The sequence below is a fragment of the Sinocyclocheilus grahami genome, unplaced genomic scaffold, assembly GCF_001515645.1.
Source record: "Sinocyclocheilus grahami isolate Dianchi unplaced genomic scaffold, SAMN03320097.WGS_v1.1 scaffold182.1, whole genome shotgun sequence".
Classification (NCBI taxonomy): domain Eukaryota; kingdom Metazoa; phylum Chordata; class Actinopteri; order Cypriniformes; family Cyprinidae; genus Sinocyclocheilus; species Sinocyclocheilus grahami.
This window is the reverse complement of record NW_015505361.1, coordinates 1,230,407-1,251,443: the sequence shown is the minus strand read 5'-3', so window position 1 is coordinate 1,251,443 and position 21,037 is coordinate 1,230,407. Positions and strand designations below refer to the sequence as shown.

General features: G+C 38.3%; 3 protein-coding genes across 3 annotated transcripts; all 3 read right to left on the bottom strand.

The window, feature by feature from the left end:
• Positions 1 to 418: 418 nt before the first annotated feature.
• On the bottom strand, positions 419 to 4,123 carry ss18l2 (ss18, like 2). Its single transcript, XM_016284423.1, has 4 exons — positions 3,879 to 4,123; positions 1,806 to 1,882; positions 1,629 to 1,725; positions 419 to 593 (listed from the first exon to the last, which is right to left on the bottom strand). The coding sequence occupies exons 1-4, from the start codon at positions 3,945 to 3,947 to the stop codon at positions 579 to 581; spliced, it is 258 nt and encodes an 85-aa protein (XP_016139909.1). The 5' UTR covers positions 3,948 to 4,123; the 3' UTR covers positions 419 to 578.
• A 1,942-nt stretch (positions 4,124 to 6,065) lies between these two features.
• Positions 6,066 to 15,884, bottom strand: LOC107594395 (protein LSM14 homolog A-like). Its single transcript, XM_016284415.1, has 11 exons — positions 15,878 to 15,884; positions 15,544 to 15,707; positions 15,328 to 15,460; positions 13,589 to 13,699; positions 12,426 to 12,602; positions 12,248 to 12,340; positions 11,555 to 11,746; positions 11,269 to 11,440; positions 10,754 to 10,783; positions 9,721 to 9,964; positions 6,066 to 8,052 (listed from the first exon to the last, which is right to left on the bottom strand). The coding sequence occupies exons 1-11, from the start codon at positions 15,882 to 15,884 to the stop codon at positions 8,029 to 8,031; spliced, it is 1,347 nt and encodes a 448-aa protein (XP_016139901.1). The 3' UTR covers positions 6,066 to 8,028.
• A 1,861-nt stretch (positions 15,885 to 17,745) lies between these two features.
• On the bottom strand, positions 17,746 to 20,450 carry LOC107594393 (protein LSM14 homolog A-like). The gene is made up of 4 exons (XM_016284414.1): positions 20,447 to 20,450; positions 19,730 to 19,893; positions 19,514 to 19,646; positions 17,746 to 17,885 (listed from the first exon to the last, which is right to left on the bottom strand). The coding sequence occupies exons 1-4, from the start codon at positions 20,448 to 20,450 to the stop codon at positions 17,746 to 17,748; spliced, it is 441 nt and encodes a 146-aa protein (XP_016139900.1).
• Positions 20,451 to 21,037: the final 587 nt, after the last annotated feature.

Here is a 21,037-nt window from a genome sequence, read left to right as displayed (position 1 = left end):
AGTTTAAAAAAATGTTGCCCTGACCGAAGACATGAGGGGCGACTGCTTGGCTTATGTTGCTTATCGTTCACTAGAGCTGGCAACTGATTATTTCCAAGTGTACCAGCAATGCAAAAAATAAATATATAACAACATCTGCTATCATTTCATCTTTGACTCTTTTGCATAAATTTTTAGCATTCGCATTTTCTCCTCGTTGTTGGGTTTGGTAATTCTAATTTTCATTACTGTATTGCAGAGAAAATCTTGTAAAAAACAGAAACATGGTGTAAATACTTTCTAATGACATATATGTCGATCCAGATGGAATCTCATTAGCATTTTCTGCAGAAAGAATTTAAACATGGTCAAATGTTAAGTGGAGCTTAAAGTACACTTTTATTAGAAACTAAAAGCATAATCAAATTAAGGCTAAATAATTAGTGATAAAAACAGATGTTCTGTGGATGTCTGCTGCTTCTATAAAAGTGCATGTTTATTGTGCTTTATACATTTATTATACAAAGCATTGAACTAAAAACATGAAATTATGTACATAAAAATGTTCGTCAACGGGGACATCTGGAGTGTTTTTCCTCTCAGCCAACGCGATTCTGTGGTAAAAAAGAAAAACTATAAATGGAAAAAAAAAAATATATATATATATATATATATATATTAGTATTGTAAATTGTAGTTAGGGCCCAAGCACCGATGCTGCATTTTTGAGGGCCTAAACATGCTCCAAAACTCTCGAAACTTTGCACACGCGTCAGAACTGGCGGAAATGTACATCTGATATGGGTTTCAGAAGTGGCTGTGGCAAAATGGCTCGATAGCGCCACCTGTACACATTCAACGGAGTGCTCCTCAAGCTACGTTTTACGTACATGTACGAAAACACATGTAACACACCATTACCTACAAAAACGTCTCTTGGTACAAAACCCAACAGAAAGACGATTTTTGTGCAGTTTTTGCCATTTCCAGGCCTGGTACTTCGACGAACATGCCCATATTCAGTTATAGTCATAGCGCCACCTGCTGGCAACAGTAAGGGACATGTTTAACACCATAATGGACTTCTAGAAATATATTAAAAAGTCTCAGCAAGTGTTAAACGGCTAGCAACATGCTACAAACATGGAAAAGCATCATATTAATACAGTATGCAGGTATGCAGTGTCCAATCTGCCCGAAATTTAACATGTTTGATGAGAGTCTTGGCCTGAACACATTGACATGTCAAGATTCAGTTATAGTCATAGCGCCACCTGCTGGCAACAGGAAGTGACATGTTTTAACACTGTGATGCACTATTAGCCATACAGTAAAATATGCCAGTGTGCGCTAAACATGTTAGAAGCATGCTATTAATGCCATCAAACAGGGAGTTGTTGTAACTCATGCATACAATGTCCAATCTGCCTCAAAGTCCTGGCTTGAAGACATCTACATGCCAATATTCAGTTATAATCACTGCGCCACCTACTGGTAACAGGGAATGACTTGTTTTTTATATATATATATATATCTCCACCAATTATGTAAGGTGCAACTCTTGGCACAGAAATGACTTTATTCTATATTCACTCATACGAATGTACATGAACACTTATTATAACATGTTAACAGGGAATCTAACTGACGGTGTCGTCTGAGGTCTGCGTCTCCGGCTGGATCTCTGTGCCGGCATCAGCTATGGTTCCCAAATACACAATGTTGCGGTGCAGGATCTGCTGGTATCTGTGGAGATGATAAAGCACATACTTCAGGAAGCACACGAAAGCATCTGAAGAGAACACACACGTGTGACACTCACGTACTGCACACACTCGGCGGCTCGGCCCTTCTGCAGATACTCGGCGATGCATCGCACCAGCTGATCGTTCTCATCCAGCAGCTGGAAACACAATGTCAGACAGTTAGTAGCCTAACTTTACGAAACATTTCAAACTATTAAAATACTCTAATAGATTTTTTTGCATCAGAAACAGCAATGTCATGTAGTTCTTCATGACCATTTCAAAGCCTCGACGGTCTAGTCTGTTGCTTTAAAATATCCAAACCTGTGTACTAGCTAAGGTTATTTGTCTATTATTAGATGAATAAGTATTAATATGTGAATATGGTAGCTGAATCTTAATGAGCTCATGGTTTTAATGCCATTTAAAACGTGATTTAAACTTCTTGCAGAAAGATATCATTATGTAATATATTACGGAAACAACTATACTCTTGCACTTAATTTCTTGTTTTGCATTTTGTGTTTAATGTATACCGCGCTGTATGACGTCCCGTAACTAGATGGGCGATACCACTTATTTTGTTTTCGATATGATAACGATACTTTTAAAGGCCAGTATCGTCGATATCAATACGATACTTCTAAACTGAACTTTTAAATTATGAAATTATTTATAATAATACCCACTTAACTTTATATTTGAAACATTTTAACATTCAATACGGCTTAATTGCAACCAATTAGGCTATATTTTTGTTTACGCATGGTTAAAATGTTTCCTGTAGTGGTAACCTACAAATACTATAGTTAAACTATGTTAAAGGGGTCATATGATGCGATTTCAATTCTTCCTTTCTCTTTGGAGTGTTACAAGCTCTTGGTGCATAAAGAAGATCTGTAAAGTTGCAAAGACTAAAGTCTCAAATCCAAAGAGATATTCTTTATAAAAGTTAAGAGTCAGCCATGCCTACCTAAAACGGCTCGTTCTAACACGCCCCCACATGTCTACCTCACTATGTGGAAAGATTTGCATAACGCCGCCCAAATGTTCACGCAAAGAAAGAAGGCGTAACTTTTATTCTCGCTGTAGTATTGTTGCGGCCGCCGCCATGTTGTGAAGGCGCTGTGTTTCGTTGTGAAAGCGAAACTACTTTGTTTGGTCTTCCAAAAGAGGACGATATCTGCTTCGTCATGCCTAGAGCTGATGTGAAGACGCTGTGTGTTTCGTTGTGAAAGCGAAACTACTTTGTTTGGTCTTCCAAAAGAGGACGATATCCGCTTCGTCATGCCTGGAGCTGATCTGTGCTGGTCGCTGAGGAAATACAACAGTATGGTGAGGGGCGTAACATTTCCGTCACACGCTTGAGGAATTCGGCCAATCACAACGCACTGGATAGCTGGCCAATCACAGCACACCTCGCTTTTCAGACCGATGAGCTTTGTAAAAATCAGAAAGGTGGTGCGTAGAGGAGAAACAATAATGTACAGTATGTGGAAAATGTGTTTTTGGAACCTTAAACCACATAAACATTTCATTACACCAACTAATGTTCTTTTTAGCAACATCATGTGACCCCTTTAAAACCATGGTTAATTTTCCTAAGGGACCTGAAGAATTGTTGAATAAATGTTGTTGTTGTTGTTGTTTTCTTTGCACACAAAAAGCATTCTCGTAGCTTTGTAAAATTAGGTTGAAGCCCTGATGTCACATGGACTGTGTTTCTGTGGAGGACCAGAGCTCTCAGACTCCATCCCAAACATCTTCATTTGTGCTCCGAAGAACGCCACGAGGGGTGAGTAATCAATCACAGAATTTTCACTTTTGGATGAACTCCCTTTAACGTTCAATTTAAATCAATGTAACTGCACAATGCATGCATGCTACAATTTCAATTAGTTTATTGTGAAATAACTCAAAACGTATATGTAGTCTCAATGCTTTCTTGTGATACTTTTGGGAAACGCAGCCCTGTCAGCAGTGAGTGAACGCGCTCTGTGATCGATTGATTCGGTCTGCGTTCAGATGAGCAGGAAGATAGTTCTTTCCCACACAAACATTCACTAACATAGGTTCTCTCTCTCGTAACCAACCGCACTGCGTGTGTGTGTGTGTGTGTCCGTGACCGTATGAAGCCGTGAAATGTTCACTCACTCTCTGAATTGTCTCCTGGTTGATTTGCGCTTTTCCGCGCTGCCGTTTGGGAACAAAAACAACAGACATTTCACAGACTCAGAACTCAAATCACCGACGAGAAGCCGCTTCAGAAACCCGAACCCTGAGCAACAAATCGATGCACTTCAGCATTTAACTGCGTGATCAACTGTGTGTCTCCATCAGATCAGATCAGATCAGATCGACTCGTTTCTTCTGCTGCTCGGAGGTTTTAGCGACGCGACTCATTACTGACGCCTGCAGGTCACTGGCGGCTTTACGCTTCCTGAAAAAGTTCACAACTGTACGTAACGTAACGTAAGGTATTTTTACTCACACAGCTGTTTCTCAACCAGCAAAGCACAGTTTAGAACCTAATTTAAATATTTAATCTTTAAAAAAGAACAGAATAAAAATTATAAGATGTAAACTGACAACATATTTCTAAATCGCATCGTTTTTGAAACAGGATATTTAATTCAAATATTTAAATCCAGTTATTAAATAGTGTAACAGAAGTAAAATGCTAAAATACCAGAATGTTATGTCAATTCAAATTATTATTGTATCATAGATTTATTTAAATTAAATATTAAAATATCTCATTATTAAATTTAAATAATCTAATAAGAGTGCTGTTAAAATGTGGCTAAAAACAAATAAAAAAGCTCCTAAAAGATCAATAAAGTCATATGTTTAACCCTTTAATTGTCACCCCCCGTTTTTTAAAATAGGCATGAAAGTGCACTACCCAAACTTAAATTGTTGTAATTTATGAACACTGTGGAATACCGACATAAGGTTGGTCTCTTTTTAAAGAAGAAAATCAGCAGATTATCGCAAAAAAATGTAAGTATCAAAAAGTTATAGTAGTTTAAATTTACTCTAAAGAAAATGCACTATATAAATTTTATTTGATTTTATATATAATAAATATTTTACATATCAGGTTTTACTCTAAAATTGGTATAAAATTATAGCCTTATGTCTAAATAAGTTATGTTCCAAATTTGAAGTTGATATGAAAAAAATGCAGGTTCCTGTGAGATTTTTATTTAGGGCGTTATACCACAAACAGCCACCGGGTGCCTTCCAAACTTATTTTTCTGTCACAAATGTCTAGATTTCTCTGTCAATATTACTTCTATCTCAAAATATCCACCAAATATGGAATCCTGAGACTCAGGCCTTTCCAATCATATGTTTTTTGCCAAGATTATAAAAAGGTTTGATTTTAAAAGACTGTAATTCATTTTGTAACACGACACTTGACGCCGCCCGCTAAGGGGGAGGAGACCGCCAAAAGATTTTAAAGTACCATTTCCATGGTATCGCAATGTCTGATTCCGAAATGGTTTGCACAGGATGAATCTTGGGCTTCTAAGCTTTCAAATGATGTATGATTTATGACGATTACTAAAATATTTGATAGAGAAAAAAGACAACAACAGAAAGAGCGCCAAACGGTGACAGTTAAAGGGTTTTAATCTGACCCCTCAGAACTTCTGCAATCAAGAAATCCATTGCTGTTGATCACTTTAATTGATATATATATATTTTAATATAAAAAGCAGCTATAACATAACTGCAGTGATATTTTAACCTACAGTCATGTTTCGAGTACAGAATAAAGAATTATGAACGAAAAGAATAACGTTTTAGCTTTCACATGTTGCATTGACTTTTCTCCATTTATTTCTTAAGAACTAAGAATTAATTTTCTTAATATACTTTTTTATATTCCCAACAGAATTTAAAAAAAATCCTAGAAACTACATTTAAAACATGTTTATTGGCAACACTTACACTGCATTGGATAGCATGAACAATTCTACAGCGTTAATAATCTGCATTTTTTGTTGCTTTCAACATTTAGCAATGCATTTTTAAAGTCAAAAGATGTTAATTTTAATGCACTGTGGTCTTTTTTAACACTGTGAGGAAGTTATAAAAAAAAGACCAATAAAGTAAATATTCTTAAATCTGAAAGCAAAATGAAAAATGTTAATTCCTTTTGTGAAAGATAAAATGCTAGTCTGTACTCAGTTAAAAATATATAAATAACTGCTGTACACAATATATTAGTTCATGTTAGCTAATGGCTTCACTAATATTAATGGCACATAATTCTTTTTTGCATAAATGTTTATTGACAAAAAACAAGGACACACACACACAGAGAGAGAATACTGAACAACTATTTATTTCTCTTCTTGAATAAAAACCTCAGTTTGCCCCGTTTGAAGCCCTCTAAGAGCACACCATGTACAACTGCTCCAATTCAGAAAACATAACAAATCATAAAATTGCCAATCAAATTCCTCCAGAGCTCTGACCACAAAGATCACATCGACACACTCTGCACGTCTGTCCAGTTTAACATCTCACGCCAGACTTCACGGCGGCATCAGGCCTGAGGATTCACTTCACATCTCACTCCAGTCCAAATTCAGCTTCTCAGCACTCGCTCAGAGGCTTCCCATCATGCCCTGGTCTGACTGATCGCTCAGACTGCGGTTCACTAGCTGCCTGCGTGTTGCAATTCGTAGTGCTTTTTAAAGGGAGCGGTTGAGCTAATAAAAGTAGAGTTGAAAACTATGAATAGACCAGACAAACTCAGAGGAAAAATAATGCAGAACCAGCTGAGAGAGAGAGAGAGAGAGAGCACCTTCTCCTCCAAATGTTATCCGTAATTCAGTCTTTGAAACACAAATTAAAAATATGAAGCACACCAAAAAAAGAATGAACTCCCATCTAACAGTGCAGGAACTAGTGCTTCAGTGACGTTCAAAGGAGAGACGGGATCAAACTTCACTCCAGTAACAGAGCAATAGACAGCTGGTACCTGAAACACGTTAACATACAAGCGGATCAAACAGGGAACAGAACTATTCACAATAGAGGGCTTCTTGGACTCGTTCTAGACACTTAATTCAGGTGAAACTCGCCTCCCGTTTAGACGGAGCATCAAACGTGGCGCCAAAAGATTTTTTAAGAGCTACACGATGCATTGGCCATTTTGAATCTATACTGAAATACTGGAAATTGTAAAAAACAAAAAACAAACTCCTTCCACAATTCAACCAAGTCAATTTCTGGTATACGAGCATTATGAAATGACATCAAATTTAGCCTCCACATCATGTGACGCGCTACACAGGCGTCGTTCGTCTTTAAAGTGCACATGAACACAATTTCAACACATGTAATCTGGTTCTTAAAGGGTTTCAGGATCTTTCCAGAAGATCTTGGCGTTAAACAGTGATGGGGCTCGTCGTTTGGGGTTTGTGTCGAGTTTATATCAAAAAGCCCTCTTAGAAATGTACATAATTGACATCAAAAGGCAAGAACAACTGGCACTCAAATATCAAAATACATTTTGCAGAGCGAGGGCTTCAGGACAAAAACAAGAGTTGAATTCATCAATACATTCAATCATAAACCAGGGTGTTTTATGACCTACTGCTAGACAGTGAAGCTGAGGCTTGACCACATTATCCACAAAAACTGATATTTTAGGTCTGAAATAAACTAATGACAAGTATTAGTACAAACTATGTGAAACTATTAAATGAAGCGAAAGCACCTACGGATGAGCGCTAAACCAGCGGGCCGTTTGTTTAGTTTGGGGGGCAGAGCTCGGACTCAAACCCCGCAGTGGCCTCTAGAACGGGTTTTGGTGCTTCAAAAGATATTAGAGAACAGATCCAAAAAACATGGCATAATAAAGCTATTGACTGAGGAGTGCTCACAGTATCAGCAGGGTTCTGTACGCCTAAATACCTTCCTCTGTTTATTACGAAAGGAACTAAAGGTTGATGAAAAAACACCAAATAATAATAATCATCATCATCATCATTCCACGGAAGTGTTACGGCATTTCGTGCACAAATTCTCCCCTCCGAACGAATCGAATGCAGATCAAACGGTTCCAAAAAACAGCAAATGTTTTTTTTTTCTTTTTCTAAAAAAGGAAGAAAGGAGAAAATCAACTCAAAGCTGCGTGTCCAGCTGAAGGCAGGCGTCGCCTGCGCTGGTGTTAAACAGAGAGAGGCAGTTCCCGTTAGTCAGGAGTCAAAACCAAAGCGTTAATCTAGACGAGATGATCGGAGAGTCTTGGCTGTTCGGACGATCTGGTCTTCAGGTTGGACTACGCCGCCACTTTATTCTCCTTCTGAAACAAACGTCAAACACAGACACAAAAGAAAAGATGAACATTAAAAAGGCATTTGAATTTAGAGACATTTCAATCATTTGACTCTTATTTTTTCATTGTTGTAGAAAGAGTTTAATTTGGGAGAAAGTTCAATATTCTAATATCAGACAAATAAGACAAAATGCCAAATCGTCTGATAACAATATAGTACCAACGCCAGTGTTATTTTAGCGTTGTTTATGTACTCTCTTAGTAATTATCAATACGATACCGATAACAGAAAAAATTAGCATTTATCGGCCGATACCGATATGGTGGCCGATATATCGTGCATCCCTAAATATTTTAATCAGCTTTTATTGTGGTTTTCATTTTTAGCAATTTTATGAGCTTTTATATACATATTACATATATAAACATTAATTTTTTCAATATATATATATATAGCGTTTAGTTTTAGTATTTAGAAATGTTGCCTTGGCAACTACCTTAAATAAACCAGTGCAAGTTTTCTCATCTAATCAATTTTATTTCAATTACCAAAAATGATTTTTAATAGTTTTAGTAACAATAAAGTACAATACATCGCGCATCCCTAATATTTGAGATGGACCCTTTTCAGTTTTCACAGATTGTGACGATGCGTTTCCACAGTTAGTAGTAATATTACTTTATAATTTTTTTATAAACGGGGGGGGGGTCTAATGTTATTTCATGCGTGTTGAGTTATTTACAGTTAGTTAACGAGTTGGATTTTCATGCTAAACATGGCCAAATTTTCAAAAAAATGATTTGGATGTATTTCTGAGCCAAATATACTTCTTCCGGGTTCGTACAAGTTTTAGAAAGTTTTTTTTCGAGCATGTCTCTTCATTACGTCATGAAGGTTGACCAGAGGTGTGTTTCAACATAGTTGCTTTTGGGAAACGCACCCCACAGCGAGAGCAAGATTGCGCCCATCAACAAGCGTGTTTCATTCGACAGCGCTGCACGGGACTCGCTCGGGAAAAGAAGTGTGTTTTTGGTTGTAAGGGAAAGATAACTTTGTTCAGCTTCCCAAATAGGCCCAGTTCAGCGCTGGATTTGCACATCGTTCGATACTGAAAGATGGAGCGGTCCCAGCTATAAAAGATCCCGGTCAGTGAAACGACATCAAATATCTGTGTTTTGTTGGCAATCGGCGCTCAAGTGCTCGTGACTCTTTAGCTCCGCCCACGACACGCCTCCAGGAGCTCGGCTGTTTCCAGAGAGAATCGTAAAGCTGTATCTTTCTTTTGTAAATATGATAAAACTAAAGACTCTTTGGAGATATGAAGGATGCAGTACTACTTTATAGGTGCTCAAGATTAACTGTGTGTGTTGTGTCCCCTTTAAATGTACATTCAATGTACATTATAATTTCCTTTGCATTATATTACAGAAAACTAGTTAATGCTGCTGCGTGAGTTTTTCTAATATAACAACTCACGTCTGACTAAAGTAATCACTCTCTCAATCTTTTTTTTCCTTATCTGAAAAGTCATAAAACCGCTACTGTGAGTTTTCGCTATTGGAGTAAATGGGAATGCAAAAATGATGTACTGTAGTTTCCGTTCACCACCAAAGAACCCGACTATCAAGACTGCTTCTGAGAAATGTTAAACGGGTCCATTGGTCCAATACTGAGGTAAGAGGGGAAGTACTAACCCTGTACTCAAAGTCAGAGAACTCTCGTCCTCCTCTGCCGCCTCTAAACCCGCCCCTGAATCCGCTGCCGCCCCCGCGGGAGGGCATGAACGAGCCCCTGCTAGCCGCTCGCCCGCGACCGCCACGGAAGCCCATGCCGCCACCTCTGCCCCGGAAACCTCCACGTCCACGATTGTGACGCAGAGGAATACCGAACGTCTCGGCGTTCATCCTCCTCTCCTCCGCCCAGGTCTGCCTCCGTTCCCTGAGAGGAAAATGAACGAAAAACACATCAGAAAGCAAATCAACAGCGTGTCAACTCACAACTGTTGTTGTGCAAGATTCAATCCCAAAAATCCACCTTTGACGGGATACCTGCCTAATCTGCAACATGTTTTTGTGACATTAATCCTGGAGTGAGCTACATTTGGAGTCTGATTAAAAAACCCAGCTTGCTTTTATAAGAAGTGAAAACGCAATTGAAAACACAATTTGCTATTCTATTTGAAAATTGTCCGGAAAATCGTTCCATAAGAAGCCATAGACAAATTTGCAATGAAAGGTTTCACTGTATGAATGTGTGACAAAATTTGTAGTAGGCTAAAATGCAACCGGAAAACACAAAGTGCTATTTTTGTTGCTTTGGTTATATCATTTGATCAGGGGCCTGTTCCATAAAACAAGTTTAACAAATAAGCCAGGCTTATTTCAGTTAGTCTGACGACTTTTGTACCAAATCAACTGACAATAAGTCAGACTAACTGAAATAAACCTGGCTTATTTGGTAAACTTGTTTTATGAAACAGGCCCCAGGTTTTCAATACTTTGTGACCAATTAATTTAAACATTTTTTAAAATTGTTTGTAATAACTGGTTACTTTTAAAATCATTTTAAGAAATCCCACTTACAATTACTCGTATTTCTATTTTAAGAAATAATCCTGCACGACACCATCTGAATTACTTGAATATGATTCAGACTAGAATTTACAAGTGTAGCTTCATAAACACATTAGCATGGCAAAACATTTACATATAAGAAAAAACACTGCACCTTCCAAAAGCACCTCCTGATTTCTCCTTTCTAGAAAAGACAGAAGAGTGTATGCCTATTAGATGATTCATTCACAGTTACTTCTAAACTTTACCACAACAAATTAGTACACTTAAAGAAGAATGACTCAATCACTCAAAAGCATTTACACCCTGTTTGAACTGGGTGAGACGTTCTGAGACTTGAACAGTGTAGCAAGGTAATGTGTCAATTGTAGCATTACTGTATAGCCTACTACTGTTCGAAAAGCCTATTGCTGAATATTGTCACACCTGAGAACACGCTGTTAATGGACATTAGGGCTGGGATGAAGATACCGATCACCCGATTTTGATCGATCATTTTAATGAACCAATATTAATTCTCAAATCCCAAGATCAATCTTTTAGCCTATGCTGTTTTCAGATGATGTGTAAATAAAACTGTCCATTGTTACTTGGTAGGTCATAGCTTTCAAATTCTGTCAATTTTGCAATTTCTGTCAAAAACATTAGCGCAGATTAACGAGATCTCACCTGGAGTCGTCACAGGAGATGTTGTCGAAGAAGGACTTGGATTTGTCATAGTAACAGTTGGGTCCCAGTGGATCCTCCTCATCAGCGTTGCCTTCACTGTTCTGGGTCTCCACACCTGAATCGGTCTTCTCCTCCCCATTCAGAGTCTTCTCCGTTTTCTCACTCTTCTCATCTGCAGCACAGAGTGACATTATATAACTGACATTAAAAATTAAACTTAACGATACATATTTATCTGTTGGTTTGTGTTGACGTAGCATAGTAATACAGTTTTCCCACACAGTACCTTTAATCTTGAGTTTGTTTTGGAACTCGCGGTCGATTTCCTCCTTATTGAACTGGGCGTTGGCACTCTCAAAGTCAAAGTCTTTCTCAAATTTCATTGGTCCATCTCTACGCCCATTAAACCTGCCCCGCCCACGCTGACCGCCGCCTCCGCCACCACTGCCCCGCCCCTTTCTCACTGGAGGAGCACCACCTGGAGAGAGAAACAACCGTTATCACAAATGCAGCTTATGGTCCTGATCGTGATAATGTATATGTGACCCTGGAGCACAAAAGCAGTGTTAAGTCGCTGGGGTATATTTGTAGCAATAGCCAACAATACATTGTATGGGTCAAAATTATCCATTTTACTTTTTTGCCAAAAATCATTAGGATATTAAGTAAAGTTTATGTTCCATGAAGATATTATGTAAATTTCCTACTGTAAATATATCAAAACTTAAATTTCGATTAGTAATATGCATTGCTAAGAACTTAATTTGGACAACTTTAAAGATGATTTTCTCAATATTTAGATTTTTTTGCACCCTCAGATTCCAGATATTCAAATAGTTGTACCTCAGCCAAATATTGTCCTATCCTAACAAACCATACATCAATGGAAAGCTTATTTATCTCCACTTCACTTTATGACTGGTTTTCTGGACCAGGGTCACATGTGTCAATGCAGGACAGGCATTCTAAAGTGACTCACCACCACCAGACTGCCGTTTGTTTGGGTCTTTGTTATCAGGCCTGTTTGAGTCCGATTCTGGCCGAGGAACCCTCTGAACATCAGACGCTGTAGCTGAACAACAGATATCACAATTAATGGCTGCAGGTGGAAAAACTCACTTCTTCAGCTGTATGTTTTCCAATGCCCTGATTCTCACCTTTCTGTTCCTGGTTTTCAGCAGATTTCTGGCTGCTAAGAGCGGGTCGGACCGTTCCCGGGCCCCTCTGACTCATCGTACTGGTAGCAGCTGCAGGGGGAGCGACCGGGGCCGTCTGGACCGCATGCTCCAGGGTCGGGGTCTTCCTCAAGGGCTCCAGAGATGGGCTGGAACGACCTGAAAGAGAGGACGCAATTCAGACTCACAAAAACACCACGACAATGGTTAAGTGATGTCAGAGCAGCTTTGTATAATTTAACTCGGTAAACATCAGTTGAAGCTCATCCATTAGTTTTTAATTTGCTGAAAATGTACTCAGATGCTCGCTAATGGATCCTCTGCAAGATGTAAGAAATGCATCAATGCCGAAATACAATAGTCCATAATCCAGTGAAAAAAGTCCATCCCCCGTTGTCCTCTCACATCAAAATCCACCCACATATTTGTTTTGGACTGTTTTGGCTTGTAAAGGGTGCTTGGTCTGTGCATATTTCTCTCCTGATTCAGACGAGAAAGTAGTACAGATAGAGGCATTTTAGCCGGAAACAAAAATGGATTACTGTGATGTTTTTATCAGATGTTTGGACTCTCATTCTGACGGCACCCATTCACTGCAGAGCATCCATTGCTGAGACACTGATGCAATGCTACATTTCTCCAAACCTGATGGAGGAACAAACTCAACATCTACATCTTGAATGATCTGAGGGTGAGGACATTTTCAGAAAATTTTCATTTTTGGCTGAACTATTCCTTTAAGACAACATGAAATAACCACCATTTGTAATGCATTTAACTTCTGTAATGTGCATTGCAGAAACAGGACTTTCGTCCATTCAGAGCTGATTGGATTGTGTATATTGGGTTATGATTACTATAGTCAATAATACTATATTATTTGTCTTGCATTGCTTACATCAACACAAAAGATATTTCAAGGATAGGCAAAGTTCTTGCAATGCAATGAAAACAAAGACCAGCATTTATTTTTTTGATTTCATGTTGTCTTCAAAGACAAACTTCAAAGTTACTAACTAAGCTACTAACAGACAAGAGAAGAACGGCACTCGACTCAGACACATGCTGTGATCCTGCATAATCACGGCCAAAAGACGAACACACTAAAGCCATTCTTCACACGTTAGCATCGGTTCTCGGGTTACCTTTGGGTTTGGTAGCACTCAGCGAGCGAGAGTGCGGGGGAAGAGCAGAGCTCTGGGACAGAGGGGCAGTAGTGCTCGCCTCGCTACCGAACGCAGGACCTGAGCTGCTTCCTGTGAGGGGAGGAAGTGTGGGCTTTAACCCTCATATGAAGCTTACGTAACAGCCAAACATGCTTTAAGATCACTTGCTTAACCAATGCTCACTCAATTTACCCTTCTCAATATTTATTTAAACATATAGGAAAAAAAGGTTTTGTGCATCCTCTCCAGGTTAAGTGTTACTGAATTTGCAGAAAATTTCCATTTAAGATCATTCAAACACACATGACTTGCAAAATGACTGGCAAAGGATTGAAAAGAGCAATATCTCATCTAATAATGTAGCCGATGGCAACAGAAGTACATTTTTTAAGGCAGGACTCGAGAAGGGTCAACTATTTTTTCTGGTTCTTGGCACATATTATGTGCACATTCATTCAATATGTGCAATTTGATATGTACTTGTGAATATTCTGTCTGTCTATCTAACAGTATTTATCCAAAAATGGCCAGCTATCCTCTTAACTTGCACTCTTTTCTATGCCACATCAGCAGCAAAGGCCACTTCAATGGCAAGAACAGGACAGTTCAAAATATAAGAACAAGGCAAGACACCACAGGTGAGGACAGTAAAAAATAATAAAACTTAACAGAACATTAATAAGGCTAATAGATATCCCCATACTTCCCCCGTTGATTAAATACATTCATTGTTTTGTATTACAATTGTTTTAATGTCATGTTTAAATATGCAAATGAGGAATTATTTAATTAAATATGCACCAAATTGCATACATTTCCAGACAAAAAACTGAACATTGGATAAAGCCAGGTTGAACATGTTTGATTTTGCTGATGTATTAAATGTTTTTACAGAGGGAATTTTGGATTGTATCACTACATAAATCAGGGAAAAAAGCAATTAAGCATATATATTAAGCATATTTTTTTTAAATAAAATGTTATGTGGACAGCAAATTATTTGTGAACAAACCCCTCTGTAAAAACCTTCAGAATATAGAGAGGAGCAAAACTCTGAAGTTTGCTTTATACAAGTGCTGCTGATGTGGAGAAAAGAACAGCCTTGTTTTGAAAGAATAGCCTTTAATGATATTAACAGTAATTTAATTGAATTTTGATTTAATTTAAGTTTATTGCCACATCAGCCTCACAGGCCATTTCATGGCAAACAAAGATTACACATTAGAAAACAATACAGTGGTACACAATACAAATATTAAATAAAGCAATTATAAAACAAAGTTACGTACATCAAATTCTATAAAAGATTCTTTAAATTTAAAAGTTTTTCTGGGTTCATCTTATAAAACAAGTCCTTAAGAGTTTGTCCTGATAATAACCTTTGTCTCATGACATTAAATATCGGGCAGACCAAAAGCACATGTTGCACCATCAACTGAGTCCCGCAATATTGACATTTTGGTGCAGATGCAAATAGATAAAGTGCAATAAAACTAACACTTGAATGTGTATTTCTAATGATTCTCTCCATGTTACGGAAGCATAATAGCTCAAAATTTACTTGTGCATGGTTTTGCCTGTAGCGTCTTGCCTTAAAGCACATCAAAGATTAGTTTGATATTTGGCAAAAATTCGGAAAATTAATTTTGTTTGTTTGTGTATTCTCTTCAAAGCACCCTCTCCAATGCTGGAAGCTACGAGAGCGAGTGTGAACTCACCACCCGTGACCGCCGCTCCGAACGGCTGGGGTACCAGCGGGCTGGAGCTGAACTGGCTGTACGGGGCCCGACTGAACGGGGCATACGACTGGAAGGAAGGAGCCGTGGGGCCGGCGGTGGATGCCAGAGAGGACTGCGCACAAACACAAGAACGACACGGGTCAATATTCACTCTGCCTTCTGTTCTGCAGATACACCTGAACGTGTGAAGCCCACCTGCACGATGGCGGGATCCTGAGGAAGGTTGCAGGTGGGTTTGGGAGGCTCGCACACCGTCAGGTCTTTGATGTCACTTCCTCTGAATATAATGTACTCAAAGACGTCATCCCGAGGAGGGATCGGTCTGTCCGTGGGACGATCTTCAGTGCCAAAGGACTTCACTAGAGGAGAAAACGAGACGGGAAAATGTTCAAATTCACAAAACAAGCAATGTTAGTTATTATCCTCACCACTCCATGTTTTTCTCTAGGTGTAAGTTTGTTTACTTTATATCTGTATTTGATTTAGGCCAGATCTAAAGTAAATTAGGTAAGTGCATTTGTGTGTTCACAGGCCATTTCATGGCAAACAAAGATTACACATTAGAAAACAATACAGTGGTACACAATACAAATATTAAATAAAGCAATTATAAAACAAAGTTACGTACATCAAATTCTATAAAAGATTCTTTAAATTTAAAAGTTTTTCTGGGTTCATCTTATAAAACAAGTCCTTAAGAGTTTGTCCTGATAATAACCTTTGTCTCATGACATTAAATATCGGGCAGACCAAAAGCACATGTTGCACCATCAACTGAGTCCCGCAATATTGACATTTTGGTGCAGATGCAAATAGATAAAGTGCAATAAAACTAACACTTGAATGTGTATTTCTAATGATTCTCTCCATGTTACGGAAGCATAATAGCTCAAAATTTACTTGTGCATGGTTTTGCCTGTAGCGTCTTGCCTTAAAGCACATCAAAGATTAGTTTGATATTTGGCAAAAATTCGGAAAATTAATTTTGTTTGTTTGTGTATTCTCTTCAAAGCACCCTCTCCAATGCTGGAAGCTACGAGAGCGAGTGTGAACTCCCCCCCCGTGCCCGCCGCTCCGAACGGCTGGGGTACCAGCGGGCTGGAGCTGAACTGGCTGTACGGGGCCCGACTGAACGGGGCATACGACTGGAAGGAAGGAGCCGTGGGGCCGGCGGTGGATGCCAGAGAGGACTGCGCACAAACACAAGAACGACACGGGTCAATATTCACTCTGCCTTCTGTTCTGCAGATACACCTGAACGTGTGAAGCCCACCTGCACGATGGCGGGATCCTGAGGAAGGTTGCAGGTGGGTTTGGGAGGCTCGCACACCGTCAGGTCTTTGATGTCACTTCCTCTGAATATAATGTACTCAAAGACGTCATCCCGAGGAGGGATCGGTCTGTCCGTGGGACGATCTTCAGTGCCAAAGGACTTCACTAGAGGAGAAAACGAGACGGGAAAATGTTCAAATTCACAAAACAAGCAATGTTAGTTATTATCCTCACCACTCCATGTTTTTCTCTAGGTGTAAGTTTGTTTACTTTATATCTGTATTTGATTTAGGCCAGATCTAAAGTAAATTAGGTAAGTGCATTTGTGTGTAAACATATGTGAGCCTGCAGCACAAAAGCAGTGTTAAGTCGCTGGGGGATATTTGTAGCAATAGCCAACAATACATTGTGTGGGTCAAAATTATTGATTTTTCTTTTATGCCAAAAATCATTAGGATATTAAGTAAAGATCATGTTCCATGAAGATATTTTGTACATTTCCAACCGTAAATATATAAAAACTTAATTTTTGATTAGTAATATGCATTGCTAAGAACTTCATTTGGACAACTTTAAAGATGATTTTCTCAATATTTAGATTTTTTTGCACCCTCAGATTCCAGATTTTCAAATAGTTGTATCTCAGCCAAACATTGTCCTATCCTAACAAACCATACATTTAGTCAATTAGCAGACGCTTTTATCCAAAGCGACTTACACATGAAGACAACGGAAGCAATAAGAATCAATAAAACAGCAATGATACACAAGTGCTATAACAAATCTCAGGTTTTTTTTTTAATTATACAATAAATAAAAAGACAACAGATAGAATAGAAAAAGAATAGAGCAAGCTAGTGTTAGAGGCCTTTTTTCTCTTTTTGTTAATTTTATAATAAATAAAAAGATCAACACAAAAGATATTTCAAGGATAGGCAAAGTTCTTGCAATGCAATGAAAACAAAGACCAGCATTTATTTTTTTGATTTCATGTTGTCTTCAAAGACAAACTTCAAAGTTACTAACTAAGCTACTAACAGACAAGAGAAGAACGGCACTCGACTCAGACACATGCTGTGATCCTGCATAATCACGGCCAAAAGACGAACACACTAAAGCCATTCTTCACACGTTAGCATCGGTTCTCGGGTTACCTTTGGGTTTGGTAGCACTCAGCGAGCGAGAGTGCGGGGGAAGAGCAGAGCTCTGGGACAGAGGGGCAGTAGTGCTCGCCTCGCTACCGAACGCAGGACCTGAGCTGCTTCCTGTGAGGGGAGGAAGTGTGGGCTTTAACCCTCATATGAAGCTTACGTAACAGCCAAACATGCTTTAAGATCACTTGCTTAACCAATGCTCACTCAATTTACCCTTCTCAATATTTATTTAAACATATAGGAAAAAAAGGTTTTGTGCATCCTCTCCAGGTTAAGTGTTACTGAATTTGCAGAAAATTTCCATTTAAGATCATTCAAACACACATGACTTGCAAAATGACTGGCAAAGGATTGAAAAGAGCAATATCTCATCTAATAATGTAGCCGATGGCAACAGAAGTACATTTTTTAAGGCAGGACTCGAGAAGGGTCAACTATTTTTTCTGGTTCTTGGCACATATTATGTGCACATTCATTCAATATGTGCAATTTGATATGTACTTGTGAATATTCTGTCTGTCTATCTAACAGTATTTATCCAAAAATGGCCAGCTATCCTCTTAACTTGCACTCTTTTCTATGCCACATCAGCAGCAAAGGCCACTTCAATGGCAAGAACAGGACAGTTCAAAATATAAGAACAAGGCAAGACACCACAGGTGAGGACAGTAAAAAATAATAAAACTTAACAGAACATTAATAAGGCTAATAGATATCCCCATACTTCCCCCGTTGATTAAATACATTCATTGTTTTGTATTACAATTGTTTTAATGTCATGTTTAAATATGCAAATGAGGCATTATTTAATTAAATATGCACCAAATTGCATACATTTCCAGACAAAAAACTGAACATTGGATAAAGCCAGGTTGAACATGTTTGATTTTGCTGATGTATTAAATGTTTTTACAGAGGGAATTTTGGATTGTATCACTACATAAATCAGGGAAAAAAGCAATTAAGCATATATATTAAGCATATTTTTTTTAAATAAAATGTTATGTGGACAGCAAATTATTTGTGAACAAACCCCTCTGTAAAAACCTTCAGAATATAGAGAGGAGCAAAACTCTGAAGTTTGCTTTATACAAGTGCTGCTGATGTGGAGAAAAGAACAGCCTTGTTTTGAAAGAATAGCCTTTAATGATATTAACAGTAATTTAATTGAATTTTGATTTAATTTAAGTTTATTGCCACATCAGCCTCACAGGCCATTTCATGGCAAACAAAGATTACACATTAGAAAACAATACAGTGGTACACAATACAAATATTAAATAAAGCAATTATAAAACAAAGTTACGTACATCAAATTCTATAAAAGATTCTTTAAATTTAAAAGTTTTTCTGGGTTCATCTTATAAAACAAGTCCTTAAGAGTTTGTCCTGATAATAACCTTTGTCTCATGACATTAAATATCGGGCAGACCAAAAGCACATGTTGCACCATCAACTGAGTCCCGCAATATTGACATTTTGGTGCAGATGCAAATAGATAAAGTGCAATAAAACTAACACTTGAATGTGTATTTCTAATGATTCTCTCCATGTTACGGAAGCATAATAGCTCAAAATTTACTTGTGCATGGTTTTGCCTGTAGCGTCTTGCCTTAAAGCACATCAAAGATTAGTTTGATATTTGGCAAAAATTCAGAAAATTAATTTTGTTTGTTTGTGTATTCTCTTCAAAGCACCCTCTCCAATGCTGGAAGCTACGAGAGCGAGTGTGAACTCACCACCCGTGACCGCCGCTCCGAACGGCTGGGGTACCAGCGGGCTGGAGCTGAACTGGCTGTACGGGGCCCGACTGAACGGGGCATACGACTGGAAGGAAGGAGCCGTGGGGCCGGCGGTGGATGCCAGAGAGGACTGCGCACAAACACAAGAACGACACGGGTCAATATTCACTCTGCCTTCTGTTCTGCAGATACACCTGAACGTGTGAAGCCCACCTGCACGATGGCGGGATCCTGAGGAAGGTTGCAGGTGGGTTTGGGAGGCTCGCACACCGTCAGGTCTTTGATGTCACTTCCTCTGAATATAATGTACTCAAAGACGTCATCCCGAGGAGGGATCGGTCTGTCCGTGGGACGATCTTCAGTGCCAAAGGACTTCACTAGAGGAGAAAACGAGACGGGAAAATGTTCAAATTCACAAAACAAGCAATGTTAGTTATTATCCTCACCACTCCATGTTTTTCTCTAGGTGTAAGTTTGTTTACTTTATATCTGTATTTGATTTAGGCCAGATCTAAAGTAAATTAGGTAAGTGCATTTGTGTGTAAACATATGTGAGCCTGCAGCACAAAAGCAGTGTTAAGTCGCTGGGGGATATTTGTAGCAATAGCCAACAATACATTGTGTGGGTCAAAATTATTGATTTTTCTTTTATGCCAAAAATCATTAGGATATTAAGTAAAGATCATGTTCCATGAAGATATTTTGTACATTTCCAACCGTAAATATATAAAAACTTAATTGTAATATGCTAATATGCATTGCTAAGAACTTCATTTGGACAACTTTAAAGATGATTTTCTCAATATTTAGATTTTTTTGCACCCTCAGATTCCAGATTTTCAAATAGTTGTATCTCAGCCAAATATTGTCCTATCCTAACAAACCATACATTTAGTCAATTAGCAGACGCTTTTATCCAAAGCGACTTACACATGAAGACAACGGAAGCAATAAGAATCAATAAAACAGCAATGATACACAAGTGCTATAACAAATCTCAGGTTTTTTTTTTAATTATACAATAAATAAAAAGACAACAGATAGAATAGAAAAAGAATAGAGCAAGCTAGTGTTAGAGGCCTTTTTTCTCTTTTTGTTAATTTTATAATAAATAAAAAGAAAACAAATAGATAGAATACAAAAAGAGTAGAGAAGCTAGCTTTGTTGTTGTTTTTAAAGAAAACAAGCAGTTAGTAAATGAATAGAGTGCAAGTCTAAAAGGGACATGTTCTTTTAAAGAATAGAATTAGAATAGAGAGTGCTAGAGTTAGAGAGTCAGATAAAGACGGAAGAGATGTGTTTTATTGTTATTATTATTATCATGTGCGTATTTATTCAGCTTTCAGATGGTGTAAAAATCTCAATTTGACAAAATTGACACTTAAGGCTGGTTTTGTGGTCACATATTTGCATATACAGAGGGAATATTTAGCCAGGGCTACAACATAATTCTCTTCTGTGTGTGTGTGTGTGTGTGTGTGTGTGTGTGTGTGTGTGAGAGAGAGAGAGAGAGAGAGAGCG

What these genes read in the sequence shown, in the direction of transcription:
- ss18l2 (XM_016284423.1), bottom strand. Translation starts at nt 3,947, where the DNA reads ATGTCTGTTGTTTTTGTTCCCAAACGGCAGCGCGGAAAAGCGCAAATC. An exon ending in ACCAGGAGACAATTCAGAGA is followed by an intron (nt 1,883 to 3,878) that starts GTGAGTGAACAT and finishes TTGTGTTTCCAG; the next exon opens with CTGCTGGATGAGAACGATCA. An exon ending in CGAGCCGCCGAGTGTGTGCA is followed by an intron (nt 1,726 to 1,805) that starts GTACGTGAGTGT and finishes TCATCTCCACAG; the next exon opens with ATACCAGCAGATCCTGCACC.
- LOC107594395 (XM_016284415.1), bottom strand. An exon ending in AGGATCCCGCCATCGTGCAG is followed by an intron (nt 15,461 to 15,543) that starts GTGGGCTTCACA and finishes GTTTGTGCGCAG; the next exon opens with TCCTCTCTGGCATCCACCGC. An exon ending in AAACAAACTCAAGATTAAAG is followed by an intron (nt 11,441 to 11,554) that starts GTACTGTGTGGG and finishes TCTGTGCTGCAG; the next exon opens with ATGAGAAGAGTGAGAAAACG.
- LOC107594393 (XM_016284414.1), bottom strand. An exon ending in AGGATCCCGCCATCGTGCAG is followed by an intron (nt 19,647 to 19,729) that starts GTGGGCTTCACA and finishes GTTTGTGCGCAG; the next exon opens with TCCTCTCTGGCATCCACCGC. An exon ending in CGGAGCGGCGGTCACGGGTG is followed by an intron (nt 17,886 to 19,513) that starts GTGAGTTCACAC and finishes CTCCCCTCACAG; the next exon opens with GAAGCAGCTCAGGTCCTGCG.